This window comes from Panicum virgatum, chromosome 2N (assembly GCF_016808335.1).
Source record: "Panicum virgatum strain AP13 chromosome 2N, P.virgatum_v5, whole genome shotgun sequence".
In the NCBI taxonomy this organism is placed as follows: domain Eukaryota; kingdom Viridiplantae; phylum Streptophyta; class Magnoliopsida; order Poales; family Poaceae; genus Panicum; species Panicum virgatum.
Window position 1 is genome coordinate 15,885,984 of NC_053146.1, and position 25,573 is coordinate 15,911,556.

Consider the following 25,573-nt stretch of genomic DNA (forward strand, 5'->3'; position numbering starts at 1 on the left):
CAAACGCTCGCTCGCAAGTGGCCCCACTCCCCAGCCGCTGCCGCATATGCAAATCTCCCTGCGGCTTTGTCCACCTGAATGTACCCCCCCCCCCCCAAGGCCACTGCACCATCATCACTCAGTTGTGTGGCGAACACGATGTAGACCCTTATATGATTCATGTTAGTATACGCATTTTATTTTCCAATTCTCCATTCGTCATCCATGTGAGTTATGGAAATAACTTCTAAAATTTAAATGTTGTAGTGCTACGCGTTCACATCCTCATAGTGATATTTGGCCAGCAGCCAGGCTAGTGGTGGATATAGGATCTGAAATCTAGGGGGCTCATTTCCCTTTTTTCATTCATGATTGAAAATTGCTTTTTTTATTTGGAGGGGGTGGGGGGGTCCTCCATATGTTGCATTGGGGTAGGGGCCTCCAGACCCCTGCACCGCTCTGGATCCACCCCTGAGGCCAGCATACTGATACAGCACGTGGAGCCATGCATTTTTCATGTCGCTTGTCTTTTGAATTTAATTTATATTTCCATCTACCTAAATAGCTTGCGAAAGAATAAACTTGCAAATAGTCCTGCAGAACTCTATATAGAGTACATTTATATCATTTATGCTTTTGCCCTTCCTGTTTAGACCAGTTATTGAACATATGTTCTACATTTACAGGTGGTGGTATACCTAGCACAAAATAAATTGCAAGCTAAAGAAATTTTGCATAATGATATTCAACAAAAAGGTGTTGGATAGTTTCAGGCTTACTACGAAAACAGCAGGCTTTATTCCCATTTCAATTCCTTCTAGCTAAATTATCTTTTGTTAGGACTACTCCCCTTTTAATATACCACAAATATTTTTATTTAGTCCCGCAGAATTCTGTATAGAGTACATTTATTTGTTCTATTTGTGTGTATTGTCCACGTATTCTTGCCATTAATGGCTACTTTTTACTATAGACGCTGTAATTCTCCAAAGTTTCTACCATTTTTTCCCTGGCTATTTTATCTCTCACTGCCACTCCCTTTCTCTTTTGGGTTACAAGGTCACCATGGAGAAAGGAGGTCAGCAAGCAGCCAACAAGAACGGGCATCTGGACCTCAATGAGCCCATCCCGCTTCCATGGAACAACGATGAGGATGCAATTGATCACCTCTTGGGAGATGAGGACCATGCCCACACTGATCCTGAAGACGAAGACTACGTTCCTAATAGGCGCAGCAAGCCGTCGAAGAAGCGTGTGAAGCGCCACACACCACAGCAGATTCAAGAACTCATGGCGTAAGACACCGCAAACGAAAACGAATCATTCACTGCCTTTTGGTCTCAAGAATGTGCCTGACCTCATCTGCTTCTAACCTTATGATGCAGTGCGTATGACCAGTGTACTCACCCGGATCCCCAGGCAATGCAGGCACTTGGCGCAATGATTGGTTTGGCGCCAAAATATGTGAAGTTCTGGTTCCAAAACAGACGCTCCCTAGTGAAGGTAGCATATCTTTCTCTCCACCATGACACATTTGATGTTACATTAGCAGCCAGCCTTTTCGTGATGCACAGCCTGCCCCCATAAATCTTGTTCCAATCCAAGGTCATTGTTTTGCCAAGTTCATGTTGCCATCTGAAAAGAATTTCTGTTTCTTCCAATCAATCTTTGCAGAAGAAGGACCAGCTGGAGCAAAACCAACAGATGCAGCAAGTGAATGCTTCACTGAAGGCAGAGAACCGGTCACTCCGTAAGGCTGTAGAGACGCAGAGATGTGTCAAGTGCGATGGCAAGATCCCGCCCTTCAATCCACTGCTGGAGAAGCAGCGCTTGCTCGCCAAGAACGCACAGCTCAAGGATGAAATCCTGCGTGTTTCTGCCGTCCACACCAAGATCATCCGCGATTCCGCTCTCGCCCAACCTGTGCCGTGGTTCAGCAGCAGCAGCAGCAGCAGCGACGCTGGTCGTGAAGCGCTTCTCCGCCACGCGAAGGCTTCCATGGAGCAGTTCCTGGTGCTCGCGACCAAGGGGGAGCCGATGTGGCTCCCTGCCGCAGACGGCGGCGAGGTGATGAACTATGTGGAGTACCGTGCCGAACTCTCCCCGGCCATGATCGGGCTCCGCCGCCCCGAGGGGTTCGCCGTGGAGGCCACCAGGGACGCTGCCATGGTTCGGGGCAGTGCTGCTGAGCTCGTCAGCATCTTCATGGACACTGTACACCTATCTGCTCCATTTCTTCAGCAACACACTGTACACCTATCGTGGAGGGCTTTTCATGTGTCCTTGACTCCTTGTGCGTGTGCCTTTGCTGTGTTTTGCAGGCTCGCTGGTCCGAGACGTTCACTGGGGTTGTGGCAAGTGTGGTAGCCGGTGATGTTTGTGTCCACTGGTAGTTTCGCTGATGGGCAGATTCAGCTGGTGAGTACATGCATTCTTACACGAACATTCTGTGCTTCAGTGGCTGATCTTGATCAAACACCGGCGACCAATGATAAATCTTAACTGGTTGTGTGGAGCACCTGCAGATGAATGCCGAGATGTGGGTGCAGTCGCCATGCGTGCCGAACCGCACCGTGAAGATCTTGAGGTACTGCAAACTGGTTGCTGAGAGGCAATGGGCTGTGATGGACGTCTCTGTCGATGGCATCTTTGGGCAACAAGTTTTGCCGGCTAGGTACATGGGCTGCAGGCTGCTGCCGTCCGGCTGCCTTATTGAGGACATGAGCAATGGCCACTGCAAGGTACTCCTGTCACAGTTATTAGATACTAATTCTGGATAGCTTATTATCAAACTTGTGGAATTATTCATAGCTATTTGTGTACATGTTGCAAAGGATGTGCATTCACAACATTGGATTATACATGTACATTAATAATTTCAGGTCACATGGATTGTTCATGCCGAGTATGATGAGACCACCATGCCACCGACGTTCAGGCCATTGTTCCTCAACGGGCAAGCCCTGGGTGCGCATCGCTGGCTCGCTTCACTCCAGAGGCAGCGTGAACACGCCGCTGCTTTGTACTCCAGCCTTTATCCAGGAAACAACAACGCAGGTTAATTAGTAGTCAACAGCAACCAGTGTCACTCTGATCTGAACAGCTTTTTTACCTGCATTCTACTGACAGTTTTTGTGTGTGTGTGTGTGTGTGTGTTCTCTGTCATTCTGTAAATTGTGCATCAGCAGAAGCCGCTGGCATGCTCAAGCTGGCGCAGCAGATGATGGCGAGCTTCTACGCGGCTGTCTCCGGGCCCATCCCTCGGACTCCGGCAACGACCGGCATTATCAACGACTGGTTTGGCAGCATCGGCACCGGCGTCGAGAGGTTTGATGCAGCTGTGCGCATGGTGACCTGGGAGAAACCCGGTGGCGGTGCGGCCGGCGAGCCGGCGAGCTGGTACCTGAGCGCGACCACCACGCTGCGGCTGCCCTGCACTCCGCCCGAGCGCGTGTTCGGCTACCTCCGCGACGAGCAGCGCCGTGGCGAGTGGGACTTCGTCTTCGCCAATGGTGCCGCGGTGCAGGAGTTGAGGTCTGTTTCCACGGGCTACCTCTCAGGCAACGTCGTCTCCATCCTCTCCAATGTAAGTTTCCAGCTTTTAAAATTTCCTGACACTTCCACCTTGCTAAAACAGCACTTGTAAAGTAAAATGCTTCAGAACTTGATTTGGGATAGTCACTTTGTTGATCCACCTTTAGTCATCAAAGTGCATTCCATTTGTTTCTTGAAACACTTAAATCATATACTGTTTGTTCTTCTTGCAGATGACTGATGGAACCAAGGGCAGGGTGCTGATCCTGCAGGAGGCGCGCACCGACGCGTCGGGCTCCCTGGTGGTGTACACTCCGATTGGGGAGGAGGCCATGGCCATGGATGCTGCCATGGCCGCCGCCGCCGCCGCCTCCTCCTTCCCCACGCCGTCTGGATTCGCCATCCTCCCGGACGGCCGCGGCAGCAAGGCTCGCCACGCTCCGAGCACCTCCTCCAGCGCTCCCGTCCTCCGCGACGGCGCCACCGGAGGGTCTCTTGTCACCATGGCCTACCAGGTGCTGCTGCCCGGCCCGCCGCCCGACACCGCTGGGGCCATTGATGACATCGGGAAGCTGATCTGCCATGTGATGGAGACGATCAAGATGTTAGATTCACTGGTTCTTGGTTTCTGTACAGGATCATCTTCTAGATGTAAACACGGGCATGGGGATTACATATTCTAAGTAGTAAACAAGTGTTCATCCTTCTAGTACAAGAGAGGGAGAGGTAGAGAGAAAAAGAAGGGGGCGCAGAGGATGCAAACCCCATGGCGCCGATGGCGCAGAGAGGCTCCGGTTCGTCGAGGCGCGGGTCCGGCGGCGACGGTGGTCGGCGAGGGAAGCGGAAACTCTCTTGCCTCCATCGGGTCTGGCCGGCGACAGAAGTAGCGGAGGGGAGCGACGTGGTGGCGCTTCCCATCGGCCTCGCGCAACCCTAGATCGGTAGGGGTGTGGGAGAGGGTTGTGGCGGCGGTGAATCTCGTGTTCTGTGTCTCGGCCCCTCTCCCGTTCTATATAGCGCGGGCGACGGGGGCCCACCAGCCATATGGGCTGGACGCCCCGATCAGGGCGTGTTCAAGGGGTCCGGCCCGATCTTTGGATCGGGCCCATAGAGATCAACTCTAACATTCTCCCCCTTGATCTCTCATTATTCTTATTCTTGTTCTGTATCTGAATTTGGTCCATCCCATCGCAGATCAGTGTATAGGGCGTGCCTCGTCATGACAGTTATTACCGTCAGATTAACAGCCACAATCACCTTTCCAGTCTGGAACAGAGTCTTATTCTTGGGCCCTCTTTGTCCAGGAATTATAGGCTTTCCCTTAAACCCATGCCGGCTAAGTGTTCTCTGAACACTTTGGGTGGTAGGCCTTTTGTAAGCAGATCCGCTAATATCATGTTTGTTCTGACATGTTCTAGACAAAACGCTTGATCCTGGACCTGCTCCATAACAACATAAATCTTAATGCCGATGTGTTTGGCAGCACCACTCGACTTGTTGTTATGAGCACAAAATACTGCTGGCTCGTTGCTGCTACGTTGTCGACCACTTTCTATCCGGGTACTAATTTCTTAAGCCATGTGACCTGCCCTGAGGCCTCATAACATGCTACGAATTCAGCATACATCGTGGATGATGCTGTGACTGACTGCTTGGAGCTTTTCTACGATATCGCTTTTTTTTCAAGAGTGAAGATAGGACGTGGATTTTCTATCATCCGCATCTCCTGCAAAGTCTGATTCAGAATATCTTTCTATTTCTAAAGATTCTGATTTTCTATATGTCAGCATGAGGCCTGTTGTACCCTTCACATAGCGTAAAGCTTTCTTTACCATTTTCCAGTGCTCTATGCCTGAATCACTCTGGTATTTGCCAAGTACCCCGGTAACAAAACTTAAGTCAGGGCGTGTGCACACTTGTGCATACTATAAGCTTCCGACAGCTGAAGCATAAGGCACTGCCTTCATTTGCTCGAGCTCATACTGGTTCTTGGGACACTGATGTTTCCCAAAACTGTCACCCTTGACTATTGGAGCAGGTGTGGGTTTACTTTTATGCATACCATATTTCTTTAATATCTTTTCTAGGTATGCCTTCTGTGATAATGCTAACACCTATTTCTTCTGTCTCAATGAATCTCAATTCCTAAAACGAATGAAGCTTTACTGAGATCTTTCATATCAAACTTCGAGGACAAGAATTTCTTTGTCTCCAGTAGTAGATCGACATCACTGCTAGCTAGCAGAATGTCATCCACATACAGGATGAGGAAAATAAATTTCCCGTTCTTGAATTTTGCATAAATGCAATTGTCCTCTTTATTTTCTTTAAATCCAAACTTTCTTATTATTTCATCAAATTTCAAATAACACTGCCTTGAGGCTTGCTTCAAGCCATAAATCGATTTCTTCAGGCGGCACCCTAAGTTTTCTTTGCCTTTCACGACAAAACTTTTCGGCTGCGCCATGTAGACATTTTCATACAAATCCCCATTCATAAATGCCGTCTTTACATCCATCTGATGTAATTCTAGATCATAATGTGCAACTAAGGCCATGATTATTCTGAAAGAATCTTTACATGAGACCGGAAAAAATATCTCATTCTGATCTATCCCTTCTCCTTGCGTGAAGCCTTTCGCCACAAGTTGTGGTTTAAATCTTTCTATGTTCCCTTTGGAGTCACATTTCGTCTTGTAGACCCTTTTGCAGCCTACTATTTTGGCTCCTTTAGGAATTTCTTCTAAGTCCCAAACTCTATTGGCACTCATATATTTCATTTTATCTTCCATGGCTGCAGTCCACTTGGATGAATTCACGCTTCTTCATGGCTTCTTCAAAAGAGGTGGGATCATCCTCCATTTGAATTCATGACTTCATAGTCATCAGAAATAGCTGATTTTCTAATTCTTTGTGGCCTACTCGGGGCCATTGTGACTGGTATTTCTGGTTCAGGAGGCTGCTGCTGCTCCCCCTTATCCATGGCAACGGGTTCTATTTGGTCCTGAGAAACAGGGTCCTCATTTCCATTTGCTACCACGTCGGGAGAACTGACAACAGGCATTGGCACTGCAGTTTCCTGCTCTATCGGTGCCGCAACCACAGGCAACAAGAAATAGGGCTCTTGAGTCATCGGAGTGGGAACAAATACCCGCTTCTCTTCAAGATCAATTTTTCTGGCTACCATGCTCCCCCCGATCATCTGATCTTCTAAGAAGGCAGCGTGCCTTGTTTCTATAAACTTTGTGTGTCTGTCGGGACAGTAGAAGCGATATCCCTTGGAATTTTCTGGATAGCCAATAAAATGGCAACTGAGTATCTTGGAATCTAATTTCCCAGTGTTTGGATTAAATAACTTAGCCTCAGTTGGACAGCCCCACACACGAAAGTGATTAAGCGAGGGTTCTCTTTCTGTCCATAATTCATACTTCTGACCATATCCATCAGGGTACGGTTTCTTTTTCTGCTGCTCCGTTCTGCTGAGGCTCGCCCGGTGTCGAATACTGGGCAACTATGCATTTTCAATAAGGAACCTCGCAAAAGGTTCAGAAATTTGGTCATATGGGGTGTGCCGACCGTAGTACTCCCCCCCCCCACACACGGTCGGATCTTACTATCTTGATCTTTAAATCATATTGATTTTCTACTTCTGCTTTAAATATCTCGAATTTATCCAATGCTTCCAGTCGTTCTTTATTTTCTCTTTAATGCAGTCAATACATTGTTCTAATTCTGAAAATTCTAATGGCGGAAGAATTGATGCTTTCATTAAGCGCTCTATTCTCCCCCTCGAAATATGGCCTAAACGACAGTGCCATAATTTCGACGAGATTGCATCAATTCGTTTGTGTTTCTTTATAATATTCTCATGTGAGGAAGAATTCTTATTCTTACAACTTACAATATTCGCATTCTCTAATAATGAAAGCAAGTATATCTTGTCTTGTCGGAAGGCAAGACTAACACATTCTTTATTAAACTATATTTCACACTTGCCATCACCAAAATGACAATCAGTAGAGTCATCATCTGATCGTGACACACTTATCAAATTCCTTCTGATTTGTACTAGGTGGAAAAGTTTCTTATTGTTCTGATTGTTCTTGTTTTTCTGCTGAACATGGAAGACAAGCTCACCTCCATTGGCGGCCTTGAGTCTATCCTATTTTTGATTGCACATGGTAAACAATTTCTCAATGTTCCTATTTTCTGGCTGAGTGTTCTAATTGACATGAAAAGTCGGAAAGTCCTTGGGAATAGACTTGAACACCAGCTGAATAATGAAAGCATCTGGAATAGGAGTCTATCCTATTTTTGACTGCACATGGTAAACAATTTCTCAATGTTCTTATTTTCTGGCTGAGTGTTCTAATTGACATGAAAAGTCGGAAAGTCCTTGGGAATAGACTTGAACACCAGCTGAACAATGAAAGCATCTGGAATAGGCATGTTCACTGTCTTAAACTTGTTTGCCATGTGGCTCATTTCTAGAATCTGATATCTTATTCCACCGCTAACATGGATATATGCTGCTCAGCCACAGCGGCAGCATAATCTTGGAAGAATCAGTGAACTGACTCTCCACCATTGCTAGATACTCAGTAGCGGCGACTCATTCTGGAATTGTCGTTCTTATACCATCTGAAATGGTACCTCTGATGATCATCAGGAACTTGCGGTTTGAAATATTCCAACGTGCCTGCTGAAATTTCTATTTTGGTCCAAGCAATGTCATGGGCTTTCTGTTGAATAGACCATGCATCGTCTGCTTTGTTCTGAGCCCTAACGGGATTTTCTAGTTCTTCTGAAGCTGGCATTATGATGGTTAAATCTATACTAGACATCGCCACACCAATTTGTAACTTCTGAAAACTATTTCCCATAGTTCTGGCCATTTATTCTGGAAAGCATTCACATATGGCATAGCATTGGATCACAAAATTCAAAAACTTGAGTACAAATTCAAGATAACAATAATGGCATGTTTAAATTTAACTTTGGTCAAAAATCAAACATACAATATTCTGTGCATCAAGTCTAAATGACCTTTGGGCAAAGATAGAAAAAATGCATAAAAATTTCTAGGCAAGATTATAATATTGTAACATCAACTTTGGTTAGAAATTACAATATCATAATGCCCAAAATTCTGCGTTCAAGTCGAAATTCTATATTCAAAATTCAAAATATGCATTAAGTCTAAATCACCTTTGGGCAGAGATAGAAAAAATGCATAAAATTTCTAGACAAGATTATAATATTGTAACTCCAAAAATCCGTCCTCAGTTCGGATTGCAGGATGCAACTCGCCTGCATGAAGCAGGAATCGCTAGTAATCGCCGGTCGTCATATGCGTTGTTGCTCGAGAATCCTCATTCAAGGAAATCTACTACTGGGTACGGGTCCGCTTGACTTTCCTACAACAACTTTGGTCAGAAATTACAATATCATAATGTATAAAAAAAATTCTAAAAAACAAAATTCTATAAGCCTCTATATTAATTATCTCGTTGGTTCAATTAACATAGAGGAACAAATTAAATTCTTCGCGGCGGAAACATGTAAAAGTTCTAAATATTTAGAAGTATGTTTCTGTGTTCTTGGTTCTGAAAAATAATTTACACTTTGGTGCAAATTTAAACTGTTCAAAAATCTTATTCAAAAAGAGCTTCTGGTAAAATAAAAAGGAAAATTTCTATTCTCCACTGTTCATTCGGCCCAACAGAAGCATTCAGCCCGCGGCCCTTTATTCCAAAAGGTTCTTCTGATCAGAAATTAATAGAAAAAAATGAGATTCTGTTTGTTTCTTGCGGCTCACAGCGAGATTAGGCCCAAAAACCCGGCTGCACAGCCGCCCCCACACGCCCAGGCCGCAGCATGGGCCTGGGCCGGGAAACATGCCCGCGCGCGGCTCCCTCATGGGCTGTTTTCGGCCTGTCGGCCGGCCGGCCGCCCCTGACCATCGGATCGAATCCGACGGCTGGGCGCCGATCGTGGCGGCAGAAAATCCGGCAGGGCGCCGGGATCCCTGAAGCCCTAACGGGATTCCATTCTACCCTCCCCTTTCCTTTCCGGGTCCAGCGGCGCTGCCGTCGCCGGCGACTCTCGCCGGCGCTCGGCCGGGTCTGGACGCCAGGTGGCTTTCTTCTATCTTTCTTGCTTCCCCCGTCCTCCCCCTCTTCTGGATCTAGCCCGAGCGGGCGGCGGCGACGCCAGTGGTGGTCGACGCGGGAAAGGCGGCGGCGCTGCCGAGGCTGCCTCGCCGGCGCGTGCGCTCGCCTGAGGGTGAGTGTGCGGCCGTCGAGGTGGCCACGGGCGGCACCACCGGTTCTGCACGGCCGTGCCCCCGCGCATGCATGCGTTACGGCGAGCGGCGGCCGCGGCTTCTACACCGCACGCCGTCAAGCGGCGTCGGCATGGAGAGGTAGGCCCCCCCCGGGGTGTTCTTTTCGTGATTCGGTTCAAGAGTTCTTAGGGATAGGGTTTGGGGATTTCTAGGGTTAGGGTTCTTAGCGTTCTGGGTCGATCCGAGATCGAATGTTGCTTTCTTTCGGTTCTGTTGCTTCGATTCGACAACGATTCTCTGTTTCTTTCTATGATTCTTCCCCAAAAACCCAATCTACAACTAGATCGGCTCTGATACTAATATTAGGTTCACTGGTTCTTGGTTTCTGTACAGGATCATCTTCTAGATGTAAACACGGGCATGGGGATTACATATTCTGAGTAGTAAACAAGTGTTCATCCTTCTAGTACAAGAGAGAGAGGTAGAGAGAAAAAGAAGGGGGCGCAGAGGATGCAAACCCCATGGCGCCGATGGCGCAGAGAAGCTCCGGGTCGTCGAGGCGCGGGTCTGGCGGCGACGGTGGTCGGCGAGGGAAGCGGAAACCCTCTGGCCTCCACCGGGTCTGGCCGGCGACGGAAGTAGCGGAGGGGAGCGACGTGGTGGCGCTTCCCGTCGGCCTCGCGTAACCCTAGATCGGTAGGGGTGTGGGAGAGGGTTGTGGCGGCGGTGAACCTCGTGTCATGTGCCTCGGCCCCTCTCCTGTTCTATATAGCGCGGTCGACGGGGGGGGGGGGGGGGGCACCAGCCATATGGGCTGGACGCCCCCGATCAGAGCGTGTTCAAGGGGTCCGGCCCGATCTTTAGATCGGGCCCGTAGAGATCAACTCTAACACAAGAAGGCTGTGGAGGCCGAGATGGTCCTCCCGGCTTGATGCGCGCGCGGGGCGTGCTGGTGTCGTGCTCCATGTCGAATAATGCTTCCGGTATTTGAGAGTGGTGGAGAGAATAAAATGGTTCATCATCCATGGACATGGTTTCGGATGGATCGCCTCCTAGACGCTGCTTTACTGTTCGTCGAAACGTTATCGTCACTCTTTGTTTTCAGACTTATGGTTTTGTGCCACCAGTGTTATGGATTTATGACGGTTCAATCTGTTTGCTTAATGTTAGCATGGATTGTGATAGAGTTTTCTTGTTACACCATTTTTTTCATCTTGCATTGCTGGGTGATTTGACATATTTCGCTGTGATTTAGTTGCAATTTATCAATTTGCAGTTTTTTTACAATACATGTCTTTTGGGATTGCGACTCTTTTTATGGATCCACGTCAGACAACTCAATCAAATAGAATTGCAGCTTTTGCTCTGTAATTGAAACTTTAGGTAAAATTTTAGGCGATTAGAAATCAGCTTGCAGCCTGTTCGGCTGGTGATGGGCTGTTGACTGGTCAGCCTAGTTCCAGCTAGCGCCAGCTGCTCCAGCCGGCCTCCAACCATTTCAAGTTCAAGCAAGCCCGCCATGGGTTCGGCTGGTGATGGGCTGTTGACTGGCTTTCCCCCCCAACCGAACAGGCCGTTGGCTATTGTGGTGAAATTCATTGAATGGTCCACAGCTGCCCGCAGGCGGAGTCCATCCCATCGTCTTCGCTTTCCTGCGGGACGCCGTGCGCAAGGACGTCGGCCGCCGGCGCTGCTTGCTCCGTGCAGGCCAGCGACGCATCGCGCCTCCATCCTGCCCGGGCCAGCAGAGCCATCAGCCATCGAGCATGAAGCACGGGCACCACGACGGCGGTGAACGACATCCCGACGCCCAAGGGCCAACGCGTTCGACAACAAAAGTACTTCACCTCGGACCAGGAGCTCTCCACATCCACACCGACCACGGCAGGACCAACAAAAGCTGGGATATAGTGGCCCTTGTTGGATTTGAATACAGTCACCAATACTATACAAAGCACAGCCTTTGCTGGATCTGTTAGATATGGTTGTCATGAATCTATGGGTGAAATCTTGTTCGAATGCGTTGTGTTTTGAGGAGGCAATTTTGAATCAAAGATTCGAACTTTTGCCCTTTCTTATTATGTTCTTTCTCTGTTCCATTCTTTTCTGCATGAGAAAGTGGTTTCTGAGCGGTGGGGGAACACGCGACGAGCACACCACGAGGCGCACGGAGCACTAGATGTGCGGCGGGTGCAGCTAGGTAGCGCGTTAATTTTTTGCTCCCACGTGGGACGGGTTTTGGGCCAAATCTCAATCATAGATCCGTTAATACATGCATGCAGTTGGAGACAAATTAATGACATCACCCGCAGGAAAAAGAAGTTCATAATAAAAAATCTATAAATCTTAAATCGTGCATCCAAACTAAATTCCGATTGCACCATCATCTTTACTATTTCAAAATCTTCAAAATAAGACCATACTTGCCTATATTTGAGTGATATTTTCTAATACCAAATAATTAATTTCAGACACTTTAACAACAAGAACAATAATTATTTTTACATACAAAAATAAACACATCGAATAAATAATAATGTACAACAAATAAAATATTAAACATCACGAATATTTGTTTGTACATGATAAATTAGGAAAAATAAATATCACAAACAGTTTATACGAAGGGGGCGCGGGCGCGGCCCAGATCGGGGCACAGGCGCAGCCCAGACCCCGCAAGGAGGCGTCCCAGGCACGGGACTAGCGCCCCACTCGCGCGCAGTGCGGCCCAAGCTCAGGCGCAGCAGGGCCAGCAGCCGCTCGTGGGCTGCCGGCACGCCTGCACGTTGGCTGCCGGCACGCCTGCATCAGTCACACGCGGCCCAAGGCAGCCAGCACAGCTCTCACATTTGTTTATTTCTTGTTTTTTAATAATGGATTGAAAATCGGGCTTCATCTACCTAATGGTAAAACCTGACTAACAATACAACGTCCAACATCCAGCACAAACCAAAGAAAGCTATACGAACAAAGTCACAACACTTAAGATCTCAAACAACCAAAATAAAATTTATGACTATGCAGCACCAACTCTCCTTAGAGAAAGCCAGTTATTGGAGTGGAAGAAGTGCAATGCCGAAGATTCAAGATGACAGGCACAAGTTCTTCACAACGGTCCTCATGATGCTGAAATTTGTTTATTTGTTGCTATCATGCTTAGTTAGTTTTTGCTAATTAGTTTCTGTTCTAACTAATTTTAGTTAATTCTTGCCTCCTGTTAGACTAGATAATTATCTCTTGCTTGTGCAAATGAGTCTACAGTAATTCGCATGCTTAATCAAGTGCTTGGTCTTGCTAATTGTTTTTAGATATTTTCATGCTTAATTAAGAGGGCTTTTTTGTCATGATTAGTTATAATCTTTTTGTGAGATTCTTGATCGGCTCTTTGTTAAGCTTCGCTTACGCTTGGCTTTGAGCTTTGCTAATAATTGTTGAATCGTCGCTTGCATGGTTAAGTGAAGTTGCGAAGAAAGTTCTTTTGCGCAAGTGTTTTTGGAAAAGCTCTTTTGGCACTTCAGTAAAATCGCTGCTTCTGCTTTGTGTTGTGTGTTGCTTGAGTAGATTACTTTTCTCTTGATTCCGCTTTGCATCAAAGATTCTTAATTTTTACTGATGAGCGTGTCACGAGTTGATTCGTGTCATCTTGATGATTAGAAGAGGTATTTCAGGCAGTGAATTGGAGTCGGATTTTCAGAGAAGTTTTTAAAAGCTATCATTCACCCCCTTTGGTTGCCCGTTGCAAGTTTTGTTACGGTGAATATTTTGTTGTGGTTCTCGTGACTAAAAAAAAAATGATGCGTGTGCCAATCGTGTCGCTCCTCTATCAAGCTGGAACACGATTATTGCCTGCATAGCCGCAATGAGAATTCTCCTGCCAGCAGGCTTGACTTGGGCGCCTCTAATGCGCGTCTTGTGAATTCTGTGGCAAAAGTTAGTGGCAAAACAGAGGGTGATGTGATGCCCATGCTACTATAGCTAGTAGATACCAGCATTGTTTAGCTTCTTTTTTTTTGAAAGGTAGTGTTGTTTAGCTTCAACAACATGCGTGTACGCTAAAACGTGTACTGGTATCTTATCTCCATGGCAATCAGTGAACGCACGGCGCCGCGTCCAGCCCTCCGGCCACCAGCGCACAACGACACATGTATATATAGCCCACAAGCCATGTGACATTCTCTTGAAGAACAACTCGGAAGGCGAGACAGAGGGTATTTGAGAGAGAGAGAGAGAGAAGCAGCGTCGATGGCGATGGCCGGAGGTGTGTATGATCGTCTCCGTCTGATCGCCTTCTTTGCCTTCCTCCTCAATACACATGGTAAGTATACTCACATACAGTATACAGAGAATGCTTCCTTTTTCCTTTGATTTTGAGGCTTTTACAGATTTAGCACGGCTGATCCAGTAGCAAAGACTCGTTCTTAAATCTTAATTCCCTCGCTCCTCTTGTATGATTCGTAGAGTACTCTGATTGGTGCTCTAGGCACCACCAACAAATTAAACAATACTTGAAATTAAAGAACGCTGCAAAAGCCTACAAATTGGGAAACTATATCAAGCGCGAGGATGAAATTTAGAACCGCGTGGGCTGCATTTAGTGGTACATTTGTCATGGTACTAATGAACAGTAATGGCCTTGCTTCGGATTTTAGTTCCACATATAATTAAGCATAATATATAATATCCGCCACGTTTGTTCAACTTAACTTTGTTCATATGCGTACAACATTTTGTGGGGTTTTAAGCATTGGCCATGACATAATGTCTTTCTAATGCTAGCCGGATGGATTCCAACCTTTCACTAGTACAAAACTGATTTGTAGCAACACTTTTTTTTTCAGGGACGGATCAAAATGTAACCCGTTCCTGCAAAAGAAGTGACCGAACGAGGTTACTATAGTAGTTGACCCGCTCATAGAAATGGATTTTCAGGAACAGACGCGTTACCCGCCCCTAAAAATAGTATTTTTAGCTGCGAAAAATATGGGTGGGTGCGGTACCCACCTCTAAAACTAAGTTTTCACCCGCCCCTAAAACTAAGTTTTCATAGTAGTGTTTGTCAAACAGATGAGCAAGCACGACTATATTTAGACGTGAGCCACTCTCATAGACTCCAACACTCATAATAATCGCGTGCTTATTGTTGCTGAAGCTCAAGTGTGCACGCTTGCATCCATCTGTTCTTCAGAATCCATGCGATTGGGATATAAATATTTTACATTTCCATGTTTTTTGTGCTATGTCTATATCGTCCATAACGTACGCACATGTCTTGGTTTGTTTGTTGCTAGCTATGTCTTCTTTCTCTTCTCCTCTTGTTTTTAATTTGTTTGTTGCTATAGCTATATATATATTGTTTAATTTGTTTGTTTTTGCACAAGAAAGCAACCCTGTAATAGAAAAATGACAATTGTAATTCCAGATGTTTACAACTCCTTCCCTTCCAAATTATAGGTCGTTTGACTTTTTTATAGCAAATTTGACCACTCGTCTTATTCAAAAAATTTATGCAAATACAGTCAAATTTAAGTCATTTTTGAAGAACTTGTATTGATAAAGCAAACCACCACAAAAGAAGTGATATTTTGCACAAATTTTTAAATAAAATGAGTGATCAAACTTGGGTTTAAAGTCAAATTGCCTATAATTTGGAGTGGAGGGACTACTATTTCTCTGTGCTTGCACTACTGTTGAGAAACAAGAAACAACACCTGAGATCCAACTTCTTCGATACTCATCACCTCAAAGAAACAAGTGGCGACGCAGTGCAAGTTTCATGGGACAACGCAGTGCCAAAGGTAGCAAGCGAGCTGATGCTAGGTTCATCAAGAGGGGGAAATTAGATGCCAAAGCAAGATGCAACAATGCTTGTAACAAGAACAAGCAGTTTAGATAGCTAGGGATTGCCAAATTGGTTTGATCTGCATTGATCTATTGTCTAGCTGATATCTTCGATCTACATTGTTGGCTTTGTGGCAAGTGGATGCAAGTGATGATCTTGACATGCCGTTCTTTCTTTGACACCGGCCGATAGGTGCGACGGCGGTGACGTTCACCTTCCGCAACAACTGCCCGGAGACAGTCTGGCCGGCGACGCTGACCTCCAGCGGCCCCGCGTTCCCGACCACCGGCTTCGCCCTGGCGCCGGGCGCCTCCGTCTCCTTCCCCGGCGTGGGCGCCACGTGGTCGGGCCGTGTGTGGGGCCGCTACCGTTGCACCGCCACGCCCCCCGGCGCGCGCTTCTCCTGCGAGTCCGGCGACTGCGGGACGGGGCAGGTCGCGTGCGGCGGCGCCGGCGGCGCCCCGCCGGCCACGCTGGCCGAGTTCACCCTCGGCGGCGCCAGCGACTTCTACGACGTGAGCAACGTCGACGGCTTCAACCTGCCCGTGGACATCGAGCCCGCGGCCGGCGCCGGCGGGCGATGCCAGCGGACGTCGTGCCCGGCGGACATCAACCGGGTGTGCCCGAGCGAGCTGGCGGCGAGGAACGGCGGCGGCGCGGTGGTGGGCTGCAAGAGCGCGTGCCTGGCGTTCGGCAGCGACGAGTATTGCTGCCGCGGGCGGTTCGCGTCGCCGGCGACGTGCAGGCCGAGCGGGTACTCGAGGCTGTTCAAGGCTCAGTGCCCGCAGGCCTACAGCTACGCGTACGATGACGGGAGCAGCACCTTCACCTGCAACGGCGGCGTCGACTACCAGGTCACCTTCTGCCCGGGCTCCGGGACGAGCTAGGAGCCACGCCGTGCCCGTGCTGCCGGCCGATCACGGGCACAACTTGTAAACGGAGGGGTCGTGTGTTCATGTCGAAATGTCTACTAGGTTCAGATTCCGATACTATTTCAGGAAAACTGCTATTTAGGCTGTCTCCAACGATACACGCTAAAAGTCCCCCTCACCCTATATTCGGTGCACATGCACAGTACTCCCGCTACCCTCTCCAACGGCGCCCCCTATCTGTCCCCCCTGTGTCCGGGGAGCTCGCTCCTCCCCTCAGTTTCAACTTCCCCTATATTCTAATTACATCGTTTCTTCATGATATTAATCTCGTTTGAGTCCCGTAACATGATGATAATACGTATTATGACAGTACAAATACTGTATGATTTTTTTTTAAATTCAAAAATGATAAATAAATAGTTAGTTAATGCGTGATAGTATATAGAGGGAATATATATATATGAGGGGAATGGTTGGAGAGAAGGAGTTATAGGGGGATGAATCTTTTGGAGGGAGGTAGTAAAATATAGTAAATAGTACGTTTGGGGGGAGTTGGATGGGGGGAATGGTTGGAGATAGCCTTAGTGTTCCTTATTTTCAAGGGAGAAATTCCGTGGAATTTAAAGACACGTTTTTAAATCCTGATTCACACTTTTACCACAACTGCTTAATTAAAATCGCTCCCTACCCTCAATCTCTCTCCACTTTTCATAGCACTTTTGTGCCCACGCCACGCATCCAACTACACTCTTTGATGATTCCGTAAGAGTGGCAAAGCACAAGTATGCAGTATTCAGATATGTATTAAAACATTAAATTTATGAATAAATAATTTTAAAAATTAAATATCCTAACGAGAAATTACAATGCAGTGCCATTTTTGAGAAAATAAGTTAAATTGGATTTTACCGTATGAAACTTGCAAAACCCAAATTGAAATATCATAATTCGAAAATACAAGTATTGCTTTCCAAATTTCTCAGTGCAAATACTTTAAATCCAAATTATACCGAAAGCTTTGACGATAATATTTTGGATTCAGATATGAGTGTTTGCATTTTGAATTAGACGTGTGAAATCTGCGGAGCGGATCTGGCGCGAGGCTCGACGTCGGCGGCGGCCGCGCTCAGCGGCAGCATTCGCACCCGGGCGGGGCGGATCCGGCATGGGCGTGCGGCGGCGGCCGCGCGCAGCACAGCGGCTGCCAGGTGCGGGTCGATCCGGCGCGGGCATGCGGCGGCGTCCGCACCCAGGTGGGGAGGATCCGACACGCGCGTGCGGCGGCGACTGCACGTATCTCGACGTCGATGGCGGCGTACGCACTCGGGCGGGGCGGATCCGGTATGGGCGGGTGGCGGCGGCCGCACTCGGCGGCGGTGGGAGTCATGGGCGGTGGGCGCCGGTGCAGATGCGCTCGGCGGGCTCCGATGAGCTCAGCGAGCCTGGCTCCTTTTTTGTTTTTTTATTCAATTAACAGAGGCGGGCGTTTGAAAATGACTCATTTACAGAGACGTTTGCTCAAAGGCGGTTGCCCTTGCCCGCCTTTGAAAATATATTTTAACCGCCTCTGAAAAGAATATTGTAGTAGTGACGTGATGCACTGAGAGTACATGGATGGCTGAACACGACGTCTTCGAGTCAAGTGGGATGAGCGTTGGAGGCCTAGCAGAGACTAGATACGCATCGACATTGAGACGGTCGTGTGGCAGCCAAGGGAAGATGGACGATTTGGTGGTTTGTGCCTCAAACCCACCAGGCAAGCAGGTTTATCGTTTTGGGTCTCAAAACCCAGGGCGCGTCTGGTGCGTGCAGGTTGCTGAGATGAAGGGCACATGACGATATCGCGAAGTTTGCATCGAAATGAAATAAAGTTGTGAAGGCGGCATGTCTGACGGATAGTTCTACAAAAATCTGGATCATTTTACCTCTGCATGGGTAGTTATCTTAGTTATTAGAGTAGGACAATTTCATCTTTCATCAGAAACTTTATATAGAAAGGCGTGATACCTTATATAGAGAGGCAAGGCTAGTTAGAGGGTTATCGGGGCTGCTCGAGGTCACGCACGTGACCCATCACAACCAACCCATTCTATGTTTTGGATCTAAAATCAGCCCAACAAACTGGCTCTTATGTGTGATCATTCGAATTTGTTGGTGGAACTATTTTTTTGCTCGAAATAATTTTTCAATTGTTCCATTAATAAAAATTGTTCCACAACAAAATTTTTTCTACAATATAAAAATTGTTCTGCCTTATGTGTTGATTTGACTATCAGTCACACGTGTGATTCCTAATATTTGCTAGGTTATCCCTCTTAACCCTAGCTTTATTTTCTCTTTATTTTTCTAATTTTCGGTTTAGAGTTCGTGGAGATTTTCTTGGGAACGGAGGTCATCTTTGGTGCGATTTTCAATTCGCGAGTTTTACTTAATCTTTACAATTATTTTTGGATCATTTAATTTTTGAAGTTGTGGATCTCAAGCTCGAGTTTCTTTTCGAATCGTTGTGATTTGAAAGAGGAATTTGGAGTTGAAGTTTGAAACCCTTCTCTTGTTCTTTTTTTTTTTGAAACATAAAACCCTTCTCTTGTTCTTGTGTTTGTACTTGGCTCGGGATTTTGGTTCTCAGCAGAGTAGGCGCGCTTGAGTGAAATCGTGCGGCGGCGAGCAGCGACGCTCAGGAGCTTGTGCAGCCGCCAGCAGTGGCAGCGGCAGAGCTCGTGGAGCTGCTGTGCTGTGCACTTCGCATCAGTGGGCCATGCGAATCGGCGGCCCAGCTGGAGCACTCGCGGCCCAGCACAGCGCACGGGAGGTGCGTTCTTTTCTTTTTTATATTAAAAAAAATTAAAATTTCAAAAATATATGTCGTTTTGAAAAATTTCAAAACTACCCCGGTCGCCCTATGGGGGCGACAGGCCCTAGATGTATTTTTTTTCTTCAAATTTGCAACGAGGTTCATGGCCAAAAAAAAATAAAAGTGGGGGCCTGTCGCCCCCGCCCCCCGGGCGACCGGTGGCCCCCGCCCACAGGAGCGACAGGGGGCCTGTCGCCCCCCCCTCGGGCGACCAGGCCATGCCCCTCTATATAAGCATCCGACTCCCATTCCCTCCTCATTTGAGCCTGAAAATTTCACGAAAAATCTAGAAAAAAAGAGGGGTGAGGAGAAGGAAAGCGGCGAAGCCCTGCCGGATTCCGCACTTGTGATCTGCAGGTTAGTACATTTAGTTTATGTATTTTTCTATTGGTATTGTAGAGTAATTTAATTTAATTAGTGCTATAGTAGAACCATTTAAGTTGGAGTTTAATGATACTTTAGTTACGTAGTAGTAAATTAGTTTAGAAAATTAGTACTACGCATTTATTATTACAATTGCAGTACTATTAGAGACGTGTTTATAAATTAATTGCGATTTAGAATAGAATTTGGCATATGCAGTATAGAATTTGAGTGTCATCACGTAGTTATGAATACTTATACGTTGTAGTTGAATTCCATACTTAGTTTTTACGGATTATTGAATAAGGTAGTGAAGTAAAGAGTATAACTCGATAAGTATTCTGTGATATACAGATATGTCGAGCAAAATGCAGTTTCAAGTATTTTATGGTGTGTCGTGGTGCTGCAAACCACAGCCGGGTGGCGGAAGGCACCCGCCCTAGCCCAGAGGGTGTGTACTCGGGGGTTAGCTAGTCTTAGATCAATCTTCCTCAAGAACTCGATGAACACAGCAAGATTTAGAGTGGTTCGGGCCGCCGGAGCGTAATACCCTACGTCCACTGTGTGTTGTATTGCCTTCCCATGAGAGTGAGAAGGTGCGAGAGCTTCAGCCTGTCTGGATTGTGGAGATTGTCCTGTGCACAGCGGGCACCTCCCTTTTATATCTCAAGGGGGTGCGTACACGGCTGTTGGATCCCCGACAGGTGGGTCCAACGATGCAATATAAAATAACGGAGTGTTCATACATTATGGCGTTGCAGGCAAAGGAGATCTCTCTCTTGGATTCCCTCGCCTGCTCCCGGAGCCCTCCGTCCATCATGTCTTGGCGCTGTCTTGTCGAGACGGAGCCCAACGCAGCTAGTAGCATCGCCTGTCACGTAGCTGAGCGGCTGTGTAGGGAGCGGCGTAGGTGGCATGATGGAAAAGTGCCGGGCCGTCGTATCCATTTAACGCGGCAGACGGGCTCTGCGCGGGCGCGGCTCCGGCGGCTGCACTGTGCTCCTTGGTAATACGCGGCGCGCAGCAGGGCCTGACAAAAGGCTGTCTTGTGTACCGCGGCGGCAGAGCACGCCTTGTCCATCGCATTAAATGCGGTAGGTGGGCGAGTCTTCCTGCGGAAGACTCACGCACAATCCCACGTCTCCGGGACACGTGGCGGCTCCGGACCCCTACACGGTGAGGGGAGTCCGGACGGGCGCAGGAGGTCCCGGACCCCTCTGGGGGTCCGAGGCCTCGGCGGTCAGCTCGGAGCTTCCCTTTTGTGTAGACACGTGGCGTCACCGGACCCATCCTCAGGCGGGGAACGGTCCGGGGCCGTTGGCCTGGTGAGGGAAAAACCTGGCCTGTGGGGCCTGGCTACTCCATCTTTCCCGCGCAGCTACGGGTAACTACGCGGGTCCTGCCTTGCTGCAGTAAGAGTGGGTATCCCTGTTACAGGGTACCGACAGTGGCCCCCGGGCCCACCTTGGGAGAGGTACGAACCCACAGGTGGGGCCACTTCTGCGATTTGGCTCTGTATAGCTTGAAGCTCCTTTCCGCAGGGGTCTTGACCGGCTTTGACCACCCATTGGGTTGGTTGCTGCTTCATCACGTCGCAACGGATTACTGACTATGGGCCCCACGATCAGTGGTTCACCTAGTCACACGCGCGACGTTCGGCATTGCTGCGGCCGGAGTAAACGGATCATTTACCACCGGCGCAGCTCCCGAAAAGCTCGGCCACGCCTGCGATTAATGCGCGCACGTCAGCTCGGCTTTCGCCTTGCTTCACGCGCGCGGGCGATGGTTCGGATCCCGCCTTCTCGCTCCCTCGTTGATTACCCACCCTCCCTGACATGTGGGCCTGGGCCCCCACGTCATGGACTGGGCGGCTAACTCCGGGTGCGGGCGTCGCTTGAGTTCCGGCGACGGTTCCGGGGCGCGCCGGTTGAGTCAGGCTTTATAACGGGGCATACCGCATTCCACGGTTGCTTTCCCGCATTCGTCTTCTTCCTCCAGCCTTTGCGCCCCTTTGCCTCCGAGCTTTCCTCGCCCTTCTCCCCCCCCCTTACACAGGCTCCTTCCTCACCCACCAAGAGATGGCATCCCTTGTTCATCCCCGTCGCTTCCAGACCGAGGGAGAGCTGAACACAGTGCGCCGCCTGCTTGGGTGGAGTGCTCAGGAGACCGGCTGGGGGGTGCGAGCAGGCTCGGTTCCCCTTGGCAACCTCCGCGCCGGGGAGTTCGTGCTATTCACCTCGCATGTATCCGCTGGCGTGGGACTGCCGATTTCTTCATTCTTCCTGCTGCTGCTGGAAGACTTCGGCCTCCAACTTCAGCATCTGACGCCGCACTCCCTCCTCCTGACGTCCATCTTCGTGCACCTATGCGAGATGTTCGTAGGAGTTCGGCCCTGCGTCATCCTCTTCCGCTACTTCTTCATTCTGGTGAGGTCCGGAAGGAGCAGGGACGAAGTGGGAGGGTACTACTTCCAGATAAGGAGCGACCTGCCGACTCCTTACATTCCCGGCCTTGCTGGCGGAAGGTGGGAGGAGTGGCGCAGGGATTGGGTGATCGCCACCACCGAAGCCAACGAGCGCCTTGCCCTGCCGATCGCGGGGCCCGCCTCCGACAAAGCATCCTGGAGGGCCAAGCCGTCGCTGCAGCCAGAGTTCGACTCCATGCTGGACAAGATCAGGTCGCTGGCGGAGAGCGGCCTCACCTCATGGCACGTGCTCGGCGACTTCGTGAAGCGGCGGATCGCCCCCCTGAAGCAGCGGCCACGACCGGCGTGGAGCTTCACCGGCCTCAACGATTGCAGCAGGACCCACCGCGGGGAGGGAAGCGACCTGACCCAGGAGGCCTTGGAGGTCCTGGTGCGGAACGTGACGGGAGACACCTTCATCCCGGAGAACCTGATCCTCCCGCAGGGCATAGTCCCCCTCTGCGAGGACTCCGCGAGGGTGGCGGTGCTGGCAACCCTGCCGACTCTGGACGACGGGGGACTGGCCCCACGCCAGACCGGAGGCGACGCGAACCGCGGGCTCCGGATCCCTGGCACATCCGGGGATCAGGCTACGCTGGGCGCTGCGGGGTCCGGCACCACTACGAAGGGGAAACAGGCCGCGGCTAGCAGCACGGCCGCGGCCGGCTCCAGCCGGGCTCAGAGCAGGTCCGGTGCGTCGTCGGGGGATGCAGGCCGGCGGAGGCTACTCCGGGGCGACGGGACCCTGGTCTCGGAGCCCGCCGTGAAGCGCCAGAGGTCTTCTGAGGGCGCAGGCCAAGGTAGCTCCCGGGCTGCCGGCCCCCACGGGTCCTCTGGCGCAACTGGACCACCACCATCGCCGCCGAGGAATTCATCGCGCCGGCAGCAAGAGCAGCAGCAGCAGGAGCAGCCGCAAGAGCAGCGGCAGCAGGCACGCGGACGGCAGCAGCAACAACAGGTGCGACCCCGGGTTGCGCCCATGCCGCAGCCGCAGGAACAGCAGCAACGGGTGCAGGCCCGGGTTGCGCCTGCATCGCAGCTGCACGGGCAACAACAGCAACAGCAACAGCAGCAGCCACAAGAGAAGAGGCCCGGGCTCCGGGGACGCTGGGTACCCGGTACTGCTGGGTTAGTGTCATCCTGCTCTCCTTGCCTGCGCCGGTGTTCTATTTGTTTGTTTTTTGTTGATGGCTTTTCTGCTTTGCTACCAGGGCTTCCCGCCCCAGCGGTTCTTCTACCACCGTTGGCACATCAGCAGGTGCCCGGGCGGCGGCGACCTCGGCATCGACAGCGACGGTGGCAGCAGGTGCGGGACCCTCAGGTACGGCGTCCTGCTGCTTACTCCGTGGCACATGATGCGATGCTGACTGTCATGCCATTTCCAGACTCTGCAGTGCTCAGTGCAGCAGCGGCGGCGGCGGTGGCGCCGGTGCTGGGTGCAGCCGCACCCGACACGGTGGTGGAGGTGCCAGTGCAGGGCGCAGCCGCTCCTGACGCATCGGTGGAGGGGGCACCCGATGCGGCCGCGTCCGCCACGGCGGCAGCGGGAGTGCCGGAGTTAGGCTCGGCCGCGCCCGACTCGGCAGCAGCGGGGGCGCCGGAGCTGGGCCCAGCCGTGCCCGACTCGGCGGCAGCGGGGGCGCCAGAGCTGGGTCCGGCTGCACCCGACTCGGCGGCAGCGGGGGCGCTGGAGCTGGGTCCGGTCGCGCCCGACTCGGCAGCAGCGGGGGCGCCGGAGCGGGGTCCGGCCGCGCCCGACTCGGCAGCAGCGGGGGCGCCGGAGCTGGGCTCGGCCGCTCCCGACTCGGCGGCATCGGGGGCGCCGGAGCTGAGCTCGGCCGCTCCCGACTCGGCAGCAGCGGGGGCGCCGGAGCTGAGCTCGGCCGCTCCCGACTCGGCAGCAGCGGGGGCGCCGGAGCTGGGTCCGGCCGCGCCCGACTCGGCGGCGGCGGAGGCGCCGGAGACAAGTGCCGCAGCGGAAGCCCCTACCTCCAGCTCCGGTCCTGTTGCGGAGGAAGAGTTGGAGGTGGTGTTTGGCAGACGGCTCCTGCAGCTCCAATCCCCGGAGGAGGATGCGACTCCGCTTCCTCAGGTGCTGTTGCGAGTTCGGCGGTCGATCGAGGAGGCAACCTCCTCTGCCGAGGCGGCCTTCCGGCGGGAGTGGTCTGCACTGGAGAGCGAGCGCCAGCGTCTCTCCGACTGGCACACCCGCCTAGAAGCGCACACGAAGGCAGAAGCCTCCCGTGCTGCGGAAGCTCGGTCGAAGCTCAAGTCGGACCAAGAGGCCTACCGAGCCAGCCTTAAGAAGGTGTTTGACCGAGAGCTCGCAGTGTCGAACCGGGAGAAATCCTTGGCGCAGCGGGAGCAGGACTTCACCCTGGAGGTTGTTGGCTTCGCTGCTCAGCGGTCCGACCTCGAGGCTCACCTCGCAGTTCAACAGTCCGAGCTGGAGACTCGCAGCGAGGACCTCGAGTTCCGGAGGCAGGAGCTCGACGTCTTCTCTGCGACTCTGCAGGGATGGCACGAGCAACTGCAGGAGAGAGCCAGCCAGCTGGCTACCGACGAGGCGGATCTAGAGGAGGGCCGGAAGTCCCTCGCCAAGCGGGAGGCCCACGCCACCGGCATAGAGAAGGAGCTCGGGCGCCAGCGAGAGTCGCTCAAGAAGCTGAAAGCATATGCGGAGCAGAAGGAGGCCAAGCTGGAGGAGCGGTCCCGCGAGCTCGAGGAGAGATCCCGCGAGCTCGAGGAGAGGTCCCGCGAGGTGGAGGTGGCCAAGGCGGCCTTGGACACCCGGGTGCAGGAGGCTGTCCGGGAGGCGGTCCAGAAGCACCAGGAAGACCAGCGTGCTGGAGCCCAGCGGATCGCTGACTGGGCGGCCGAAGCGAGCCTCGCACTGGTGCCATTTGGAATGAGCTCGATCCAGGTGGCGGAGCCGCCAGCTTCGATAGCTGACGCCCTCCCAGTGTTGAGCTCTGCTTCGGATAGGCTCCAGCGCCTGGGGCCGGTCCTTACTGGACAGCTTGAAACCGAGGGCCGCGAGCTGATCCGGATGGTGGCGGAGCACATCCTGACCTGCCTCCGGAGCCACGACCCGGCCATCTCGCTGGCACCCGTGGTCGATGGCCCTATAGCAGAGACGGAGGCCGCCGCTCGGGATAGCGTGCGGGAGGTCGTTGACTTCGTCGCCGCCTACTTCAAGCGAGAGCCTGCGGACCCTTAGGCTGGGGATTGTATCTTTTTTCCTTTTTCATTATGTAACAAACATTGTATTAGTTGAAAGTTTTTGAAATAGAAGAAACTTCAACTTAGCTATTTGTCGGTTGTTGATTTGCGGTATGCGGCACCCCGGCGCCCTGGCCCCCTGGCGGATAGGTTCAGTTGTT

General features: G+C 50.8%; 2 protein-coding genes and 2 long non-coding RNA genes across 5 annotated transcripts; 3 read left to right on the forward strand and 1 right to left on the reverse strand.

The window, feature by feature from the left end:
• Positions 1–1,788: 1,788 nt before the first annotated feature.
• Positions 1,789–4,435, forward strand: LOC120659854 (homeobox-leucine zipper protein ROC6-like). 2 transcript variants are annotated; one of them, XM_039938110.1, is made up of 6 exons: positions 1,789–2,193; positions 2,301–2,397; positions 2,505–2,720; positions 2,862–3,036; positions 3,165–3,565; positions 3,747–4,435. In XM_039938110.1, exons 2-6 carry the CDS (start codon positions 2,353–2,355, stop codon positions 4,194–4,196), a joined length of 1,287 nt encoding a protein of 428 aa, XP_039794044.1. In that variant the 5' UTR covers positions 1,789–2,193; positions 2,301–2,352; the 3' UTR covers positions 4,197–4,435. The 2 variants fall into 2 exon arrangements, with proteins under 2 accessions (XP_039794044.1, XP_039794045.1); XM_039938111.1 differs by having other exon boundaries at positions 3,168–3,565.
• Positions 4,436–8,582: 4,147 nt separating this feature from the next.
• Positions 8,583–10,518, reverse strand: LOC120659856. Its single transcript, XR_005669221.1, has 2 exons — positions 10,317–10,518; positions 8,583–8,929 (listed from the first exon to the last, which is right to left on the reverse strand). It is a non-coding gene; the product is annotated as an uncharacterized LOC120659856 (long non-coding RNA).
• Positions 9,534–11,879, forward strand: LOC120659855. Its single transcript, XR_005669220.1, has 2 exons — positions 9,534–9,936; positions 10,192–11,879. It is a non-coding gene; the product is annotated as an uncharacterized LOC120659855 (long non-coding RNA).
• Positions 11,880–14,040: 2,161 nt separating this feature from the next.
• On the forward strand, positions 14,041–16,602 carry LOC120662444 (thaumatin-like protein 1b). The gene is made up of 2 exons (XM_039941590.1): positions 14,041–14,113; positions 15,830–16,602. Exons 1-2 carry the CDS (start codon positions 14,041–14,043, stop codon positions 16,522–16,524), a joined length of 768 nt encoding a protein of 255 aa, XP_039797524.1. The 3' UTR covers positions 16,525–16,602.
• Positions 16,603–25,573: the final 8,971 nt, after the last annotated feature.